This window comes from Papilio xuthus, unplaced genomic scaffold (genome assembly GCF_000836235.2).
Source record: "Papilio xuthus unplaced genomic scaffold, Pxut_1.1 DF824888.1, whole genome shotgun sequence".
Taxonomy (NCBI): domain Eukaryota; kingdom Metazoa; phylum Arthropoda; class Insecta; order Lepidoptera; family Papilionidae; genus Papilio; species Papilio xuthus.
The window spans coordinates 2,842,270-2,861,045 of NW_013533761.1; the positions used below are offsets into that span (position 1 = coordinate 2,842,270).

The 18,776-nt window shown below is 35.4% G+C and overlaps 1 protein-coding gene across 3 annotated transcripts in view; it reads left to right on the forward strand.

The window, feature by feature from the left end:
- Positions 1 to 18,776, forward strand: part of nmo (serine/threonine-protein kinase nemo) — a 93,562-nt gene that overhangs the window by 42,070 nt on the left and 32,716 nt on the right. For all 3 annotated transcript variants that reach the window (XM_013325138.1, XM_013325139.1, XM_013325137.1), the window contains exons 2-3: positions 9,464 to 9,593; positions 11,606 to 11,661. In XM_013325138.1, coding sequence (XP_013180592.1) covers positions 9,464 to 9,593; positions 11,606 to 11,661 — 186 coding nt within the window. The remainder of the gene's footprint in view (positions 1 to 9,463; positions 9,594 to 11,605; positions 11,662 to 18,776) is intronic.

Genomic DNA, 18,776 nt, shown 5'->3' on the forward strand with positions numbered 1-18,776 from the left:
AAAAAAATACGGTTTCAAAAAAGAGAACTGCACTAAATGTTAGCTCCATTTTGTTAGTCTCTGTATTAAGTATAGCTGTCGCTCGTGTCTCCGTCCGTGCGCAATTAAAAAAAAACTATTGGTCGCAGTGTTATGTGTGTGTGTTAATGTTAAATAAAACGTAAAGCCTTCCTCTGTAAATGGACTATCCAACATAAAATAATTTTTCAAATCGGATCAGAACTTCCTGAGATTAGCGCGTTTAAACAAACAAACACAGTTTTCGTTCCCATACCTTCGAAACGGCTTGACCGATTCTCATGAAATTTTGTGAGCATATTCAGTAGGTCTGAGAATTGGCCAACATCTATTTTTAATCCCGCGCGAACGGAGTCGCGGGCGACAGCTAGTATTAGTAAAGATTACAGCAACATACAAAGCAAATACAACATATTATGTTTTTGGTCACAACATTATTTCCTAATGCTCCTTCTGTTACTATGTTACTTTTATTAATTTTTTTAAACTAATGTTTTTACCACTGATATAAAACACTTTCACTTAAATAGATAAATCATATCCCCCACAGAAAAATAAAACAGTGCCTCACCAAGCAATAAGGCAGGTGAGGATTTTATATCGGAGCCGCGGCTTATCACGAAAATAAGTGGCATCGGGGATTGTGGTTCGTGCAGCGATCGAACGAGCGAACAATAAAACCGAGATTATTTTTGAAATTGTAAATTAAACTTTAACGTGTTCTCGTAAAAAGGAAATTACAATACTCGAATATTTATAAATGCTTTGTTGCCATTTATCATTTCTTACGCAATATATTTAGATACTTACAAAGATGTTTTATCTTGTTGACGGAATTTAAAGCAGCAACGTTGTTTACGAAGGGCTGTCGCTTTTCATTCATTGTTGGTCACTTTTGTCTTTCTTAAACTCTGATGATTTATACATATGTTTGTTAAGATTATAAAAGAGAATATTGAACATTAAATTGCAACATGCATTGACTAAATTGTAAACTTTTGATTTATAACCTCCTTTGTTGTTTGTGAGACAATTAACTAACTTTAAAGATCAAACGTCGGTTCCTCTTAACGACTTCCTGATGGTACCAGGTTTGAAGATCGCGATACATTGCTGACTATAAATAGAAATTGGTGTGACATATTTAATGTCCGGTTTGTAGCAATAGATATCATCGGCCTAGAGAACCGCCGAGGTCTTAGTTATTTGAATTTTTGGAATTGTTCTTTGTTATCTTGCATTTTTCATTTATAATAAACAACAATAATAATATTTAACTTTCTCTATACATCGAAAAGTTTTTTATATAAATTAAATTAATTGGCTAAGAACTGTTGTAAAGTTTACAAACTTGTCATTATACACTCAACAACAATACGTGCGCGCCACTTACCATTAACTGAACTGAGATCTTTATTGACTTATTATCTAACTGAAATGATATAAAAGTTTTTGACACCTAAAGGACTAAATCACTATATCCATAGAAAATTTAATTCTATTTCTAAATCCCGATAGTCGTTATAGTGATTTCGGACGTGTCAAAAAGTTTTTAGCATTGGACTAACACTGGCCGCATGACATTGATGGAGGCCGGCCGGTGCACTAAAAAAATGAGTAAAAAAGTCCCTGATACGCTGACACTGACACAGTTACCCGCGTGGACTTCCTGCCCGTACCGCGCACCCCGCAGTCTGCCTGCTCCTCGCCCCACCAGTGTGCAGTACGTCTCGTTTTGTTATTTTTAATATCGTAGTGACGACGGACGACGATCATTGGAATTGTTTACTGTCACACTTCTCTTATGTTGAGAACTTAAATGAAGTTCTTAGTTCTTTTTGTTTAAAACGATTTAAAGACATATTACTCATGCTTATTTAATAAACGTTTTACTACCTTTGTGGTAAAATTAACGAATTCATTATTTGTTGAATAATTAAAAATACAGTTGTTGCACGAAGTTCGGCATCTGCTGTTCGGACTGCGTTCGGTCAATTCCCCTTTTCCGTGAGATAAGTACAGGACCTTGTACTGGCCGGATTTAATATCGGGATGCTATGAATATTGCAGAGCGATCGTCAAACCGCCCACGGGAAATTGGCCCAACCCCGATGTCCGTTATTATTTTGCATTATCCTACCATTGTATCGTTGCTATGGCCAATTATCTCTTATGATTTCCCACAACTACACATCAGCGATATATTTGAGGGAATAATGTTATATGCTATCGGCTTTGTCCTATTTTAAATTCAAATGTTTTATAGTTCAATTTAAATATTTGAATTGTGAAACTATTTTCTTGTTTGCAGTAAAAAATACCTTTTTCCAGGTATAGAACTAGCTTCTTATATTGTGTAGCACAATCTGACATCAGTGATATTGACAAGGCGAAGGGGGTCCTCTTTTGTCGACACATTTTCTGCGATCGCTTCTATTTATGGAGATTGTTCGTCCTTGTGCTAAAATCTTCACTCGTGTTTCAAGATGCTCAAAGATATGCAAATAAAATATTAACATAAAAGTGTGTCAAAGTATGTTCATTTATAAACACATATATGCCTAATAAGGCAACTTTTCGGTCATATCTTTCAATTCAGTACATTTTACCTTTTTGTTCCAAATCAAGTAAAATCTTTGTTTCCTCGAGTAATGAAAGGAAATGAACATTTATAATTAGACAAAATGTAAGCCGGGACGCTCGCAATGTCACGGCAAAGTTTCCTTTAAACACGCTGGTCACCGTCCTTTGTCTTTATTTATATTAGAGCTATATAAAGAGCCACGGGATAGCAGTTTCGGCTTTGTTCGTCGAACGAATCCGCTCAGAAATTGCGTCTCTCCCGACGCATGCCCTTCACAAAGCGCCCTCTGCGGCTTCATTCCCTCCCGTTTGCTGGGATTCGCCTTTCAGGGTATTATTTTGTGTAACCAGCGACGTAGAATGGTAAATGTTTGAACGTATATTTCCAAATTTTGTGTTTACTTTAGCTTGACGACGTAAATTTCCATTTCTTAAGGGATCGTTCATTAATCACTTGAGACTAGAGAGGGAGCGGGGGAGGAAAAGTCACGAGGAGGGAGAAAGGGCTAAAATAAGATATCACGTGTATTTATTTTCTTACTGGTGACGTATATTTATGGAATAAATTAATAATATCTTGAAAATTTTAGTATTTTATTTAATGTTAAACCGAAACCACAATAATGCGTAGAGATTTACTATAAGAACTTAGCTTTTCAGGTAATAGTAAGTTTCCTCACCTCTATAATATAATATATTTGAAACTTAATACTATATCAAACGAAAGTTAATATTGGATATAAAGGGGAGAAGCGTATGAAAGTTTTCGTGGCGGCGCCGAGTCGCCACACTACGCACGTGGAAAGTGCGTATGTATCCTTACACAATATGTTTATATAGATGCGGCTCAACCACAGTACGTAGCCGGCGACAATGGGGCTTAGAAACGGCGCATATAACTCTCAGTATAGCTTCGTACATTGTCCCGGTTTCGCCGCCAAGGCTCGCAAGATATACAATATGAAGCCTTGTAGGTCCACCGCTTTTGAGATGCCATCTCAAGTTCCCTTCATACATTAAACGGCGTTTTTCTCTACTCTATTATTTTATTATAGCTCCATTAGGAAAAAAAATGAAGAATAAATCTTTAACAAGCTGTCGGTGAGACTTCGTCCGTGTCATGGAGTAACGTGGTGGCAAACATTAAAGTTACGTATTTATAATAATAGATATTACTGGACTAAATTATCTAAATATAAACACAGAAACCATTGGAATATAAATTTTATATTAATAATTCTCTTTCATATAAACAACTTCATGTACATTTCTGGCTTGTTGACGTCATTCAGTGACTTTAAGTTGTTACCATTTTAATAACATATTATTCGCACGAAGTATTCGAAGTGCTTTGTGTAATTACCTACATTAAATCTGCACGTGCCGTAAATGTTGACGCCCTTTGTTTTACCGAACAAGGAGAACGAACGAACTGATGTTTATAAATTCATTTGACAAGAATTTCTACAAAGGTTATAAAGGTAAACATACATAAAGGTTGATATTAATAGTGTTGCTTTTTATTGAATCATTTCTCTTCAATTAATAGTACCGAAAATTGAATTATTTCTACCAATGTACTCAGTTAAAAGATTTATGCTACGACGAGTTTATTATTTTGTAGACTCTGTAATATTTTATGAAACCTAGGGTGTTGTAACTGAATACACATAACCAGTCAGTCGGTAAATATTTACTAGTATTTAAATATTGTTTTGCTTTAAAATATGTACAAGACTTGATGATGAATAGTTAGCTAGTCGAGAGATCACAAATATGCTCAACCTAAACCTATTGAGCACGTCCTTCTTTGTTATTGAAACGACACATCATTGGGTTCGTGTAAACGATTACATGCAATACGTTTCAAATAAGTTACAACGAAAAAGAAGGTCAAAAAACAGATAGTTTTTAAATGTTTTTTTTAACATAATCTTTTTGAACATATTTTTTGTTCAAAATGTACTTTTCTAACGATTTTAAACGGATCGAAATTATTGTCTTTTTCATGCTTATTTGGAACATACTATATCATAAAGCATCTCGACAAAAACAGCCCATTATAATTCTCGAGGAATTTGCGTTATGCGCCGTTTCAATACGTCGTTGCGCTTTGTTCTAAGCTTCCATCGCAATAATGCGCCTCGTAAATTACTTGAAACTCCTTTTTTATCTTTATCCGCTTCCTATATCACGCCACTTGCCAACTTTGTGGCGCTCTGTCTCCTTGAAGGAATTACGCGGCTCCGATATAAGTCATTGTTGCGTTTGTTATTGCTTATAACAATGAGTGCAATGATGGTTCTTCGATCTATTTACGTTCCGTAACAATCCTAACATTGACATAATATAAAAAGACAAATTCTGAATTCATTAAAAAAGTGAGACTATTAGTTATTAAAATTATTTACTTACTTTTATTTTACATTCACGTATGTCTTACTAATCTTGTCTTGCTAATATTATAAATGCGAATGATTAGATGGATGGATGTTTGAAGGTATCTCCAGAATATAGTCTATGGACATGTATAGAACATAGTCTAGAAAAACTGGCTACTTATTAGGTTTTTTTTCAATTCCTCGCGGGTGGAGTTCCGACCATCAGCTAGTGATTAAATAAAAGTAAGCAAGAACGTATCTCATATTGCAAACGTTGCCATGGCACATTTAGTGTTTAAGATTGCATGCATATAACTACGTATTCATACGGGGCACGGCTCATTGTATGCAGTACTGCTGTATGTATAATTTATTCCCGTTGTTTTCTGAAATATTGTTTAGTGAAGCACTGGAAAAAGGTCTCTTGTTATCTCAGGCTTACGGCTAGTTGGGTAATGTTTAAACAGACGCTACCCATCTTGTAACACAGTTGGCAGTTGTCTACATTTGAAGACGTTTTTAAATAATAATTATTAGTTAAGTAAGAATGTTACTAATGTGATTATATCGTAAAGTATAAATGTTGGCGTGTCAATGACCTTTAATAATGTAATCAATTTGATATCTTTATTCTCTTCTATAGCGGTTTATAATTTATAGTGTTACATTGTACTTGAACTACATGATATCCGAAGTACATTTCGGTGTTGATTTGTACAGTTTGACTGTACTTTTCATGTACTGAGATTAAGGCCTTCGTATACAAGGCGACGTAAATCGTCGAACTAATATTGAAAGTTTGATCGTCATTGCAGCGATTTTTCTCATGACAATCTGGACAAACAGGTTGCGAGCGAATGACTGGCGAATACAGTGAAATGTCGGCGACTCGTGCTATGTACGAACTTCTATGACATAGCTTATGAAAGTCGCTTAGCGACTAAACTCGTCAGGTTTCAAAAATTTACGTTATCTTATGTACGAAGGGCCTTACAGTGTAACAACTTTACGAGGAAAATTGACGATGTAGCTTCGTGACTGCAACATTCAACTTAATTGCTTCCAAAATTAGTTTAAGGCTGAACAAATGAATTACTTTTAGAACTTAACATTTTAATATATGCACGTTCTATTTATTACTAATTTTATGAGTTAATATTTTTTTTATGCAAATACAATTTTTTCCTAGACTGATGTTGATTTTAAGGGTCAGTTCAATTGAAATGTTAACAAACTATGTTGAGTTTTGAATCCACCTGTATAAGGTTACATAAATACAAGTACAATCAGATAGCAGAGATGGTCGCTTGCTCTCGAAACCTGTGTAAACAGGAGGGCCTGGTGAGTCCGCTGTATAATCTAGTTACACGATAGCGCGGTGGTAAAGGCCCGGCGTCACGCTTCCACGCTACTGCGTGAGTAAGGGTCGGTTCACAATGAACATTTAACCCTTTTATAGTTTTCTATCGTTTTAAAATTGGAAATTGTAATATGTGCATAACACTCCATGTGGAAACATTTGTGGTAAAACGTTCATGTGTACGAGGTAGCTTATTTCGAATTAAAGACCTAAACTTAATTTAGTTTTATACATTGAAGCTGACCAAACGTTATTTCCTGTGTTACCCGTAAAGTGTGTAGGTAAAATGAATCATATTGCTGTTAGAGTACATTAGTTAACTAACAAATAACTGATTCTCTGAAGACTTAATGAAGTTTTCTATGTGCAATTAAAATGCAGTTGTAGTGACGAATATTTGAGGTGATTTCTCAAAGGCCAGTGCTCGCAGCACTGGAACTTTACATCGATTGTTTACGAACATTTCTCAAACCTCTTGTTTGCCTTTCTGCTGCTTGTTAATCCAACTTGATCGAAGTTAAACTTACTAAGGAATTGCTATAATTCATTTTATTTATAAATTATTTCATCTGGCTTATTGTTATTGTTTTGGTACTTTACAAGTATAGCCTAAATTCAATGCTTTACGCGTAAAAATGACACACGTACTTAGTGTTTTTAAGAATTCACGCAATTAACACAAAGGGATGTAGTCCTGTACTGTGAATATGATTGCAAAAGAGCTGTATCGATTTAATGATTGGTGTGAAATGGCCCTAATAAAAACAAAGCTGGTTAATAAGATACACCAAACATAATAAACTGAACGCGTGACAAACCGTTATACAAACAATCTAAAGCGTCTCCGAGCGATATAAGCACGCACAACGCTTATTACTATGTGACTACAAAGTCATTTTTATAATAATAAACCTTATATTACGAACAAATTCAAAAACCGAAATGTCTAAAGGTTTAACGGATATCTAGTACAAGACATTAACCACCAAAAGACTAACTAACCGTAGGTTTCTGACACCAAAATCTCTGTATAAAACATATTGTCATCCTTATCATTAGTTGAAAAAAAACAGAGATAACAATATAGTATAAACGGGGATTTTGGTCTCAAAATTGACGGTAAGACACTCAGTATCTAACAGTCTGTTCGATGACTTCAAGATAGAATTTTTGTATTGTTAAAATATTTTCCTTCAAAAACTATCTCAAATAAAAAGGTATGTACTGTGTATAGATTGTAACAACAGTTTAATGTGTCCATTTAACGTTGCCAAAACTAGTTATCGTTAATTATTCCGCAGTCATTAATTGCTATTAACAATTGCGCGTCCATTCGGACAGCTATTAACATTGAATGATGGTGCGTGGCTCCTGGGAGTTATTGACCTTTACCAATGCACCGCGACCCGTCGCACATTTCCTGTCATTGTTCGCTAACTCTAAAGCAAGGCAGGCAGAATTAGATGAGTTTTCATTGCCTTAACACTTGTATAACAATTGGCATCTCTTTCGTTATCTTAAAATAAAACAGAGATAACAATGCTGCCAAATGACAATTAAAATTCAAGAATTACTTTGTACAAATGAATAAAGAGTCAAATTATATAAATTATCTAATTCTTGTTCATTAATTCAAATTTCTGTAAGATACTCTGTTTTATCTAAGAAATAAATGTTCGCTTTTAAAGTATGCACGCAGTATGCATGCTAAAAACTTTTGATATAAATTATACTCAAGTTGTAGCGTATTTTAGTATGTAGTTAGTAACAGTATGCTAAGTGACCCCGGGCAAAGCTGAAACACTGTTTCTAAATTACGCCCCAAGGTGTTTTCAATGTTGAAACTCGGACTTTTGTAGCGACTATTTTTATTATTTCACCTCCGCGAAACGAAAATAAAGTTCTCGTTTGTGAAAGGCATTGATCAGGAAAGTTTAGGGCTTTGGGAGTAACGGCGAGGTACCCTTCAAGTTACAGCCCGTATTAATACAACCCTCGCCTATTTCATATGGGTTTATTTTCCACGATGATTAAAATGATTACATGTCAGTTACAAAACCCTTTTCTCTAGCCCTTTATTTTTAAAGGGAGGGATGTTAAATGACCCCCAAATCATGTAGATATTAATCTCTATAGCGCAATTTTGTGCTGAAAGGGAATATGCTAAATATTATTCGGTAAACTTTAACATTGTAGCATCAAGTTGAACAGGAATTCCTTTTAATGGTTTTATACTACTAATATGAACGTTTTGGTTAGTCTATAATTTTTTTACCGAGAAATTCTATTCCAGTAAATGTTGTACTGTCTTTAATTTATTCAAAGAGTTGAGAGGTATGGCAAAATGTTTTAAAGTTATTTGACAATGGAAACGGTTACAAAGAACAATGATGGTCGTTTGTTTTTAAATAGCTACCGATTGTATCGTGAGTCGGGTTTGGTTGTAGCGGGTTATGGCATCCCCATTGCCCCTGCGCGGATGGTATCGCGCCCCGCCGGCGATTACTGTCATGTTATCGAACAGGGGAGGGATCAAGTACAGTGGAATATGTATTTGCAAGCTTTGATAAAACCATCTGTACATTTGGGAGCTGTTTACTTTTATTACATTGATAATAATGAAACCCTTTTAGATATGTTGTTTGAATAAAATTCAAGTTTATTTTAAGTAAAATTATACAAATTTATGTGTTATGTCTGTGGTATTGAATGTTAATAGATATTCAGAAGGAAAGTTATGATGTAGATAATTTATAGAACAGAGCTCAGTTTCCTAGATTCAAGTTGCACAGTACGTGACCAAGTTAACTTGGTGAATCCGGTGTCGGTATAAGAAGTTGATTTTTATTACTAAATTGACACGTTTGTTTGGAGATGAGTAATGAATCAATGATTCTAAGAATCTTTCCGACATTTTAAATATGCAGTTTGATTGATTTACTGCGCGTTAGCAATATAGTTTGAGTATAAATATCTAAGGGACCTATCTTTTGCCTGGTTCCTATTTATTTTTATGAATGTTTTTTTCATAATATTTGATAGAAATCCTACGTCAATAAGTTTAATATAATTGTATTTTTCGTTTCAATATTCATTATTAACATGTTTTGTTTGTTGTCAGGGCGGTGACGGACCCGCGCGACGGGCGGCGCGTGGCACTCAAGAAGCTGCCCAACGTGTTCCAGTCGCTCGTCTCCTCCAAGCGCGTCTTCCGCGAGCTCAAGATGCTCTGCTTCTTCAAACACGAGAATGTAAGTACTGCTAATACACCAACAAGAACCACTACCAACAAACCAACCAACTACCAACAATCACAAAAAAGATTTTTATTTTGCTGGGCACTAAAGACTGTATATGACTACGTTACGATAGTTCATTAAATCGCCAATTTAGCCAAAAAGTATTCTTATTCGACACTTATTCCTGAAATATAATATAAATATAAATAGTGTTATTTTAAATGTTACAACTGAATTGAGTGAATATTTTCCATTGTCCGATATAATAAAATGGGAGTTCAGCCGACCTACGCAATTTTCGCTTTGAACCGAACAAGCGAAAACTTCACGAGGGAGTCAATTTTTCAATCATCCGCCATTTTGATTTTATTGAGTAGGCTATTATCATGGTAATGCAGCTCATTCATTATCGCGATATAATTGTAAAGCGGCCCGGCCATATAATTTATTCATTTTCCCGTTTGTCTATCGATCGAGGTGTATTGTATGCGGTTAGCGATCATTTAACGTCGCGTATAAACAGGATTTGCACTGAAACGAGAAAATTGGATCCTCAGTATGACGGGCCGTATTATACTGCGTGACTGCTTTGTGACGACAAATTACGCGTCACTCTCAGGTTTCATTAGGGCTTAGCCGCTCTCTCGCTGCCGTGCTCGCCGCGACGCTCCTGACGTCGTGTTAGTTTGTGGCGCATATACACTATTTTTATTACGACAAACTTCACGAGATAAACGTACGAATATATCTCAGAAAAAGAACCACGTTTCTTTGAAGATGCTAAATATGAAATTAATTGGTAAAGTCAAGCGATATTTGGCTACATTACGCCAAAAACGACTACGGTCTTCTAAATGTTACAACTGAGTTAATTGTTAAATTGAAATAATTGTTAAGCAACAGAAATTAAATATAATATGCGTTCTCTTTACGTTTGTTAGAACCAAAGGACATGAAATGTCAACAAAGGAAATTTTGTGTTAAATTTTCTAATTTTCGACGAAAGAAGTCGTAAATCACTTCAACTTTACGTGATTCATTCCTGGATGTGAAACACTGCCTTATTATGAGCAAACAAGACGCGTAGAAAAACAATATTAAAGTTGTAGACAAAGCAAAAACATCACAAAGGACAATGTTACGTTTCCTGTTGGTTTAGTCACAAACTGGTAATATAATCAAAGTAGTTTTCTCTTGGCCTTAATGAACTTATATTTATTATGAAGAAGAAAAGGATTCAAGCCATATTTATTCTAAAAAAAAAGAAAAATTAGGATAGTATTAAATGTTAATGTTATTATGGCAATTCTCTGTATGTTGTGTAGAAAGCAAGCACAAAATAGCTAGTATCAATTTTCTTATTCGTTACTAACTGCTATGGATTTTTATAGTGTGTTATGACGTAGTTTTGTGAAACTTGAGACCTAAACAAGCGCGGTACATCACACATTCTCGTAATATTTAGTGTTTTTAGCATTACAAATGCAGTGGTAGTGATAGAGTTTATCCACGTGTATGTATAATTTTACATGGAAATATTTGAAGTCGGTGCACGGGTTATAATTACATTTTAGTTTGTGTAATACGTACGGTGTGAATCAGACGTCGTTTGATTTCTATTTCTACCATTATGATATGTTAAATAAAATTGTCAGTATTACAGCTTTCTTCTGAATGGTGTCATCATTTATTTAAATTTTATAAGAAGATCATTACAAACAACAAAGTATGTTACATAAAGGTGAATATATACTAGACTAGGTATAGATAGAGCATTCACATGAAACAGAACAACGAACCGCTCTATATGTTCTAGTGTGTCACCCTTTCACGAACCACACGTGCTTTGAAAACTATGCTTTTACCTGTATTATACCATTCATAAGAACGTTACATTACATAGAAATGCTCGAAAAAATACTCTAGTGTGTAATTTATCTTAAGTTTTTTGTATTTTTAGCCTTTAAATTTTTAATTATTATTCCTAATAGATATGGTTGTTAATTTGTGTTCTCTATCCACAGGTACTATCGGCACTAGACATCCTGCAGCCGCCCAGCCTCGACTTTTTCCAGGAAATGTATCCTTTTCACTTACGAACTCGTGAGACGCTTAATTTATTGCCGCTTTTAAAAATACAGTGTCTTAGAGATAAGCTACCACTTTGTTTTACTCGTCCGGCACGTTGACCCGCGCGTGTGGGATACACTATGATGCAGGTTCTGCGAAACAAAATTTCTTTTTTCCTAACTGAGATATAGGTTCAAATGTCGACGCAAATAACTGTGTCCAAATTTAAAGGTTGAACTGTTAGGCTTCTTTAACTCGGAATTTCATGCGGAAAACATATTTTTTGTGCGAAAACTATTGATTTCATCGATTTATCATCTGTTATGTCAACAATAACCATCTTACTTAGCGTGTTACACAAAAGTACAAGATCGCTAGTACGTAATGACTTTATGGTCACAGAAAATTCGTTACACATCTAAGATGAAGAATAAAGGAAGTTTATTCTCTGTATATTGCTTTATTCTATTTGCGCGACTGTTAAATCGCTGAATTACGATTTAGGACACGTTCTGTTGAACATTCTTAGTAAATATCGTAGGAAAATACTTTTTGTTTTCAGCCTGAGATTATTGTTAAGTAAGGTCGTCGCAATTTATCTATTGTTGGACAGACTTAAAAAGATTTATTATTAAGAGTCATTGCCGGGCAACAAAGAGAGGCCGCGCCTACACAATTGTCAAAATTATTACAAAAAAAAAATATTTCCTGTCCTGCTTTTTGACTTTAAAATATCAGATAACAAATTATTCTTTAGCTAATGTTTAAATTTATGATTTCGATTGTAACTGAAAACAAATAATTTAAATCAAACGTTATCTCGATACTCGTATAGAAACATAAATTGAAACTCGGATGCGTAATAAAATCCCAGGCCAAACACGGTAACGGGGGGGGGGGTGAAATTGATGTTACGGTGAGATACAATTTCACGCTGTCAAATCGTTCAGGCGACCACCTCGCTCTAGCCGGGCCAACATTTTTCACCCAGCCCATCTCGGTGTCCAATTTCGTCATACTTCGGCACCGTCGCGATTTATCTAGCCTACTACGTCTATTAACCTGCACCCATCGAAACTGATTATTTGTCACCATCGAAAACTAAATAAACTGCTTTTATTATTGGCTCATTCTGAATTGAAACTCGACAAAGAATATTTAAGGAAGTAGCCGCGACACATAAAAAATCTTTTATTGTTTGTAAATGATAACCTTTTGAAACATCAATTGAACCGTCCCAATCGATGGCACTAATATTTGTTTCATGGCTATACCAATTTATGGTATGGTATGCATGTTTTAGTGACTTATCTTCATGACATTTAAGCTAATTGAAAGTCATGTTTCCAGCCCTCGCATGCGCGAGGATCATTAATTATTTGTAAGCAGCAAACTAAATTAGTAAGTTCATACTGTACCAAGGCTATGTAGACTGCAGTTATTGGACATATAAATTTTGTTACTTGATAAAATGCAATATCTATCACCAAATCAAAAAACAATATACTTTGCAGTTTAATTCGCCATTTGCTTTTTGAGCTCGTGCCTCAACATACCTTAGAATAGTAAGTTGGGAACATACCTTTTTTAATTCCTTCTTTCGAAACGCAACACCCATATTTTAATGGGTTAGGTTAACATTTTTGTAGACTTTGACTTTTGAGACGATTATTCTGTCTCGATTTGAACTTGATGCGCGGTTAAGGGTACGGATTTCCGATCGTTCGTCGAATCCGTTGAGGGTTCGGAGCTGTTTGGAAAGTTTCAAATAATTATAGTATGTTCAAAAAAAGAGACAATTTTTAGTCTATATATTATACATTTCTTCTTTTCGTCAGTATAAAGGTAAGTTTCTATGTTAATGAAATTCTAAGGTGATCCTTGAGACGTTGAGCTCAATGTTGGTGAAGGTGTCCTTGAATATTTGCGATTTATATTTTATCACTTGGATAAATGCGCTTTTTTATTTCGGTGCGTTTAAATTAAAAATTAAGTGTTTTGAATCTCGGGACTACTATTGAATATTATGATGGTAAATTTTTGTACCTACTACCGTTCCAATTAAGGTTACTAGTATTTACTATATTTTAAGATTTAAATTGTTTTTTTCTGAATTCTATTCGTTAACTTGAAATATGAGCGTAAATTCTTTTGAGCTCCTATTGCGAGCTGTTTGGTTTTTGATTTATGGTCTTTACATTTTTAATTGAATGCGAGCGTTGGATATAGCGCTATTGGGATAAGCAACAAAAGGATGGTATGAGTTTGTAATAAAGAACGATGAATGGCATGTAACAAGATGTTTGAAATGAATGTGGAAGGAAATGTTTGAGAGACAGAGTTTTGCGTGTAAGTTGATGTTGAAAACAATATTGAAAAGCACTTGTTTCCCAAATTCGTGTACACGTACTTTTGTACTATAAATACTAAACCATAAATGTGTATTGGTTTCATATTTAGGGTTTTTTGAATTTGCAGTGAATTATTTTAGAAATCTAACGTATAAGTTACTTCATGATTCATTGGTAAAATATATGTATATTTTGTTAAACTACATTTTTATATTTTCAGTGTTATAGTAAGTTGTATTTTTAATCATAGTTTAAGGTACTCTGTTATGAGTGTTTTTGGAATATAGGAATGACAATGTAATTTTAATTAAAGTATCAACGATAGCACAAATATATGTTTTTCTGTCGATACCTAAGTTAATTAATATTATGATCCCTCTTGATGTGTCGCTGCCAGAGGGCACGTCGTTTGGTGCTGAAATACAATACGACTCCCTCGTCCGTCACCTCCCGTCCCTTGACCCTCGCTCCCCGCACTCCGTTGCTCGCACTCCGCCCTTCGTCCCTCGCTCCCAGACCCTCGTCCCTCGCCGCCGCCCAGACAGTCTGAACCCCTATTGAAAAGGTAGGTATTTATTGATATTGACTGGCTCTCGTTCCCTCTCCGAGCGCCCTCTCCCGCATCCCCGGCGTCGACGCGAAGCTACACCCCTGTACAGTGTTCGACGGGTAGCGAGACGAAATTACGTGTATTTTGTTGCGGAGAGTTATTAAAATCAATTAATTTTTATGTCCATAGCGACTTAGAACAAAAGTGTTTGCTATTAGGACGCGAAATAGTTGATTCATAGCCATATTTGTAGCAAAAAGTAAAGCAAATTGCGTCGTTAATCGTCTCGTCTGTCCTTTGTCGGCGATACTACGTCTCACAGGTAAGCGCCATTAAAAATCAATAACTTTTATGACTACGTTTCAATTTCTTTTGTGATTTCCAGCAACGTAATTGACATTTTATATTAGTTTTCTTCATTAATTTACAAAAAAGTTAACACATTTATTCAAATTAAATCTATTTTTAATTATGAACCATGTACGACAATTTTCTTTTTTCGTGCAATATGTGTTCGTTTTTATGAGCTTTTAACAGGGATGGAAGCAACGGCGATGGATATGGTCTTGGAACCATGATAATTATTGGTAATTATAAACCTTACCGTGGGTTTCCACTGTCGAAAAACTTGTATGAAAACATATTGTTATCTCTGTTCTTCTCGTCGAGTATGAAAGGGATGACATGTTTTATACAGATGTTTTGGCAATGGAAACACTCGGTTAAACCGATTGAGTGGCGATCAATTAGAACTCGCAACTCGTCGTCCCCGGTAACATCCAAATTTAAATAAATGCTTCCGACAAATGAAGCGCCGCCATTTTGTGTTTTCCCCCTCAGCCTCTCATTACTCTGCGCCGCGTCGAGGGTTATTTGCAACAATACCCGTGTTGATTCATATTATGGATCTTAAATAATAACATATCTTATTTTTTCGTGTTGCTTTTATAAAACAATTTTTTTTGGATAAATATTTTATAGTTTTCGTATATATTACAACTGTAAGGTTACATCATAAGTGGGCATTTTTACCGACTTTAATATTTTTTTTATATTATCTGTACCTTTTGTGCTGACGTTTTTATAGCGCTATTAAGTGTTTACCGTATTATTGTTAAACTTCTTTGTGTGCGGATAAATTTTTTCGTCTACTATACATGTTGTATAATAAGTTATTGATGTTTAAGTTTTCGAAGATTTGTTGAATAATTTGTTGTACCTTCATGTCACTTAGTATCAAATATTGGGTTTGGTTTATGTGCGTGTTTGTTATATCGCTACACTGTTGTTTTTACGTTTTTATATTTTTTTATTATTAAGTAGGCTTATGTATAACTATAATATAATTATTTCTTATTTATTATAATTAACGGTAAATAAAGTCATAACATCGTGAGTGTTTTTTTTTTGTGTCGTTATACGGCCACTGAATTCGCCGAAAGGGGAAGCGACCGCTATTCATAGATATTTGCAATTGCTGAAGCGATGACTACCTTTTATTGACGGAGGAGGGAACTTCCCCTCAACGGTCAAAGCTACTTCCCCTTCCCATTCTTTTGGGTTTTCAGTACATTCGAATTTTAATTTCGGTTTGATGCATATTGTTACGGGCGGGATACTCTATTTTTTTCCAAAATTTCAGATAAAGATAAATTAAATAAATTTCGTCGTAACAGAGAGAGCTGTAAATTATGACAAGTCAAAGAGGAACGCCCGTCTGGGGCGCAGCTGTCTTTTTGTTGCGTTTGAAAACAAAGAATTGTTGGTTGGCAAGTACTGCGGCGCGATGATTGAACTTGTACTTTCGCGACGCTTTTGTCGGGCGAATTTCATTATTGGGGTTCCGCGCCCCACTCGTTATAATCGGAACCTTTTGGTAGTTATCTTTTTAATTGCGCACATTCGACTCCGCGTCCTTTTACATTGAAAATAAAGTTTTTTTTTACAGTGAAACTATAGTAAATATTGTTTGAGTAAAATTGGTGTAGAATATGCTTGTTAGCGTTTTTGCAAAACATACATGTTGTTCATTTAAATATTTATTTCTGAAAAAAATCTGCATAAGGAAGTTTTATGCATTACAGACAACCTATCAATCGTGAAACTATTGATGTAACAAGAACTATCAACCATTCTTTAGACACGAATGCAAATACTACGCCTTGCAGTATTTTTTATTCTAAGTTTCTTTATAAAAGAAACCGAGATGAATGGTCCTCTACTAAAATTAGTATTTCACACTTGTAAATAAAATAGATGGTTCGCACTTTAACCGGCTCTTCAGTCTTCTCACCCGAACATTATTTAACATAACATCCCTTTGTGCTTTCAAACAACGCTGTACCTCTCGTATTACTACTGGGTATAGTACTATTGTGATAGCACCCTGTATATTCTTTTGTCTCGCTGCTAGTTCATTTTGTTCCATTACGGGTTTCTTTTGTTCCAATGCTGGTTTCCTTTGTTCCACCTCGCGTTGTTCCGTGGCATCTTTGTGTGCCTGAGTTGAGCGAGTCGCACGCGCATCGTGCGCGGTGCAGCGCCCTTGCGCGTGCGCTTCCTAATTAGCAGGCGTGGGATGCGCGTACTAATATAACGCCGCGTCACGCTTTAAACGTGGTCTGTTGCATTAATGTTACCGTTTCACACAAATAGGACAATGTAAATAATTACCATGTGGATTTATGACATTTGGAAACACATATTAAGGGCATATTTAACCAAATGCAGCAATTTGAGTTTCTAAGAAGACTCGCAACTTTAATTAATGTCTAATTTCTTATGCAATAATAGTTCAGGGCAGCACGTGGTTATACAATAAAATGAATACATTTATATTATCTTATATGCATATTCGGATTCTCTCTTGGTAATGGTCACAATTAAAGGTCATTCGAAGTGTCCATGCGGTCGATACGCCCACTGTCTGCTGTCCGTCGGCGACAGAGAATTGATTGAAAGTCAATAGGTCGCATCCCGTCACATGCGCTTGAAAGGTTTCCACACAAATTTAGGCATCAATCAGAGCCCTGCGTCTTGACCTTCAGCGCCCAGCCACAGCCCATTAGTGCGAGCTCGGGCGTTTGATTGCGTCAACTATGTCATTGACTCTGTCACCTATAGCGGTAATTACGATTACGTGAAACTAAGAAAGAAAACATAGAACAATTTTCAAGTTATGCAAAAATAAGACTTCATTTGCTTGTCTAATCATGTTTTTATTATATTAAGTAGACAGTATATATTTTGCGGGCGTATGTATCCACCCCACCATACATACATCCTCGGAGTGTCATACTTTTTTATTCATTATTCTATATAATTTCGAAGTAATAATGAGTCACTGTAAGTAAATAAAATGTCAAACATAATGTTTTGTGGTTCGAGTTCTTAATGCTAATAAATGCAAAAAAAAATTGAAAATATCTCGTAATTCATTAAAAATGAAGAATGGCATATCTTGACGCATCTGTTCGTTATGGTTTTGCATTTTCTCTTGATGTAAGAAGAAAGCCCAGAAAAGTTCTGTGGGCTGAGGGTAGCACCGAAACTGTAAGTCTTCTATACAGTTTTGGTACTATCTTTAGTCCCTTGAACTCAGTGACAACGTCCAACACAAACCAACGCCTTTCTACCTGAGTTTTGTCTAGCAAGAAGAGAGCAGATTAGGAATATGAGTTTTGATCAGAAATTATTCTCTTGAAATAAGAAGAAAGCCCAGAAAAGTTCTGTGGGCTGAGGGTAGCACCGAAACTGTAAGTCTTCTATACAGTTTTGGTACTATCTTTAGTCCCTTGAACTCAGTGACAACGTCCAACACAAACCAACGCCTTTCTACCAGAGTCTTGTCTAGCAAGAAGAGAGAAGATAAGGAAGATGAGTTTTGATCAGGAATTATTCTCTTGAAATAAGAAGAAAGCCCAGAAAAGTTCTGTGGGCTGAGGGTAGCACCGAAACTGTAAGTCTTCTATACAGTTTTGGTACTATCTTTAGTCCCTTGAACTCAGAGACAACGTCCGACACCAATCAACGACTTTCTACCAGAGTCTTGTCTCGCAATAAGAGAGAAAATTAGGAATATGAGTTTTGATGAGGAATTATTCTCTTGAAATAAGAAGAAAGCCCAGAAAAGTTCTGTGGGCTGAGGGTAGCACCGAAACTGTAAGTCTTCTATACAGTTTTGGTACTATCTTTAGTCCCTTGAACTCAGAGAGAACGTCCGAC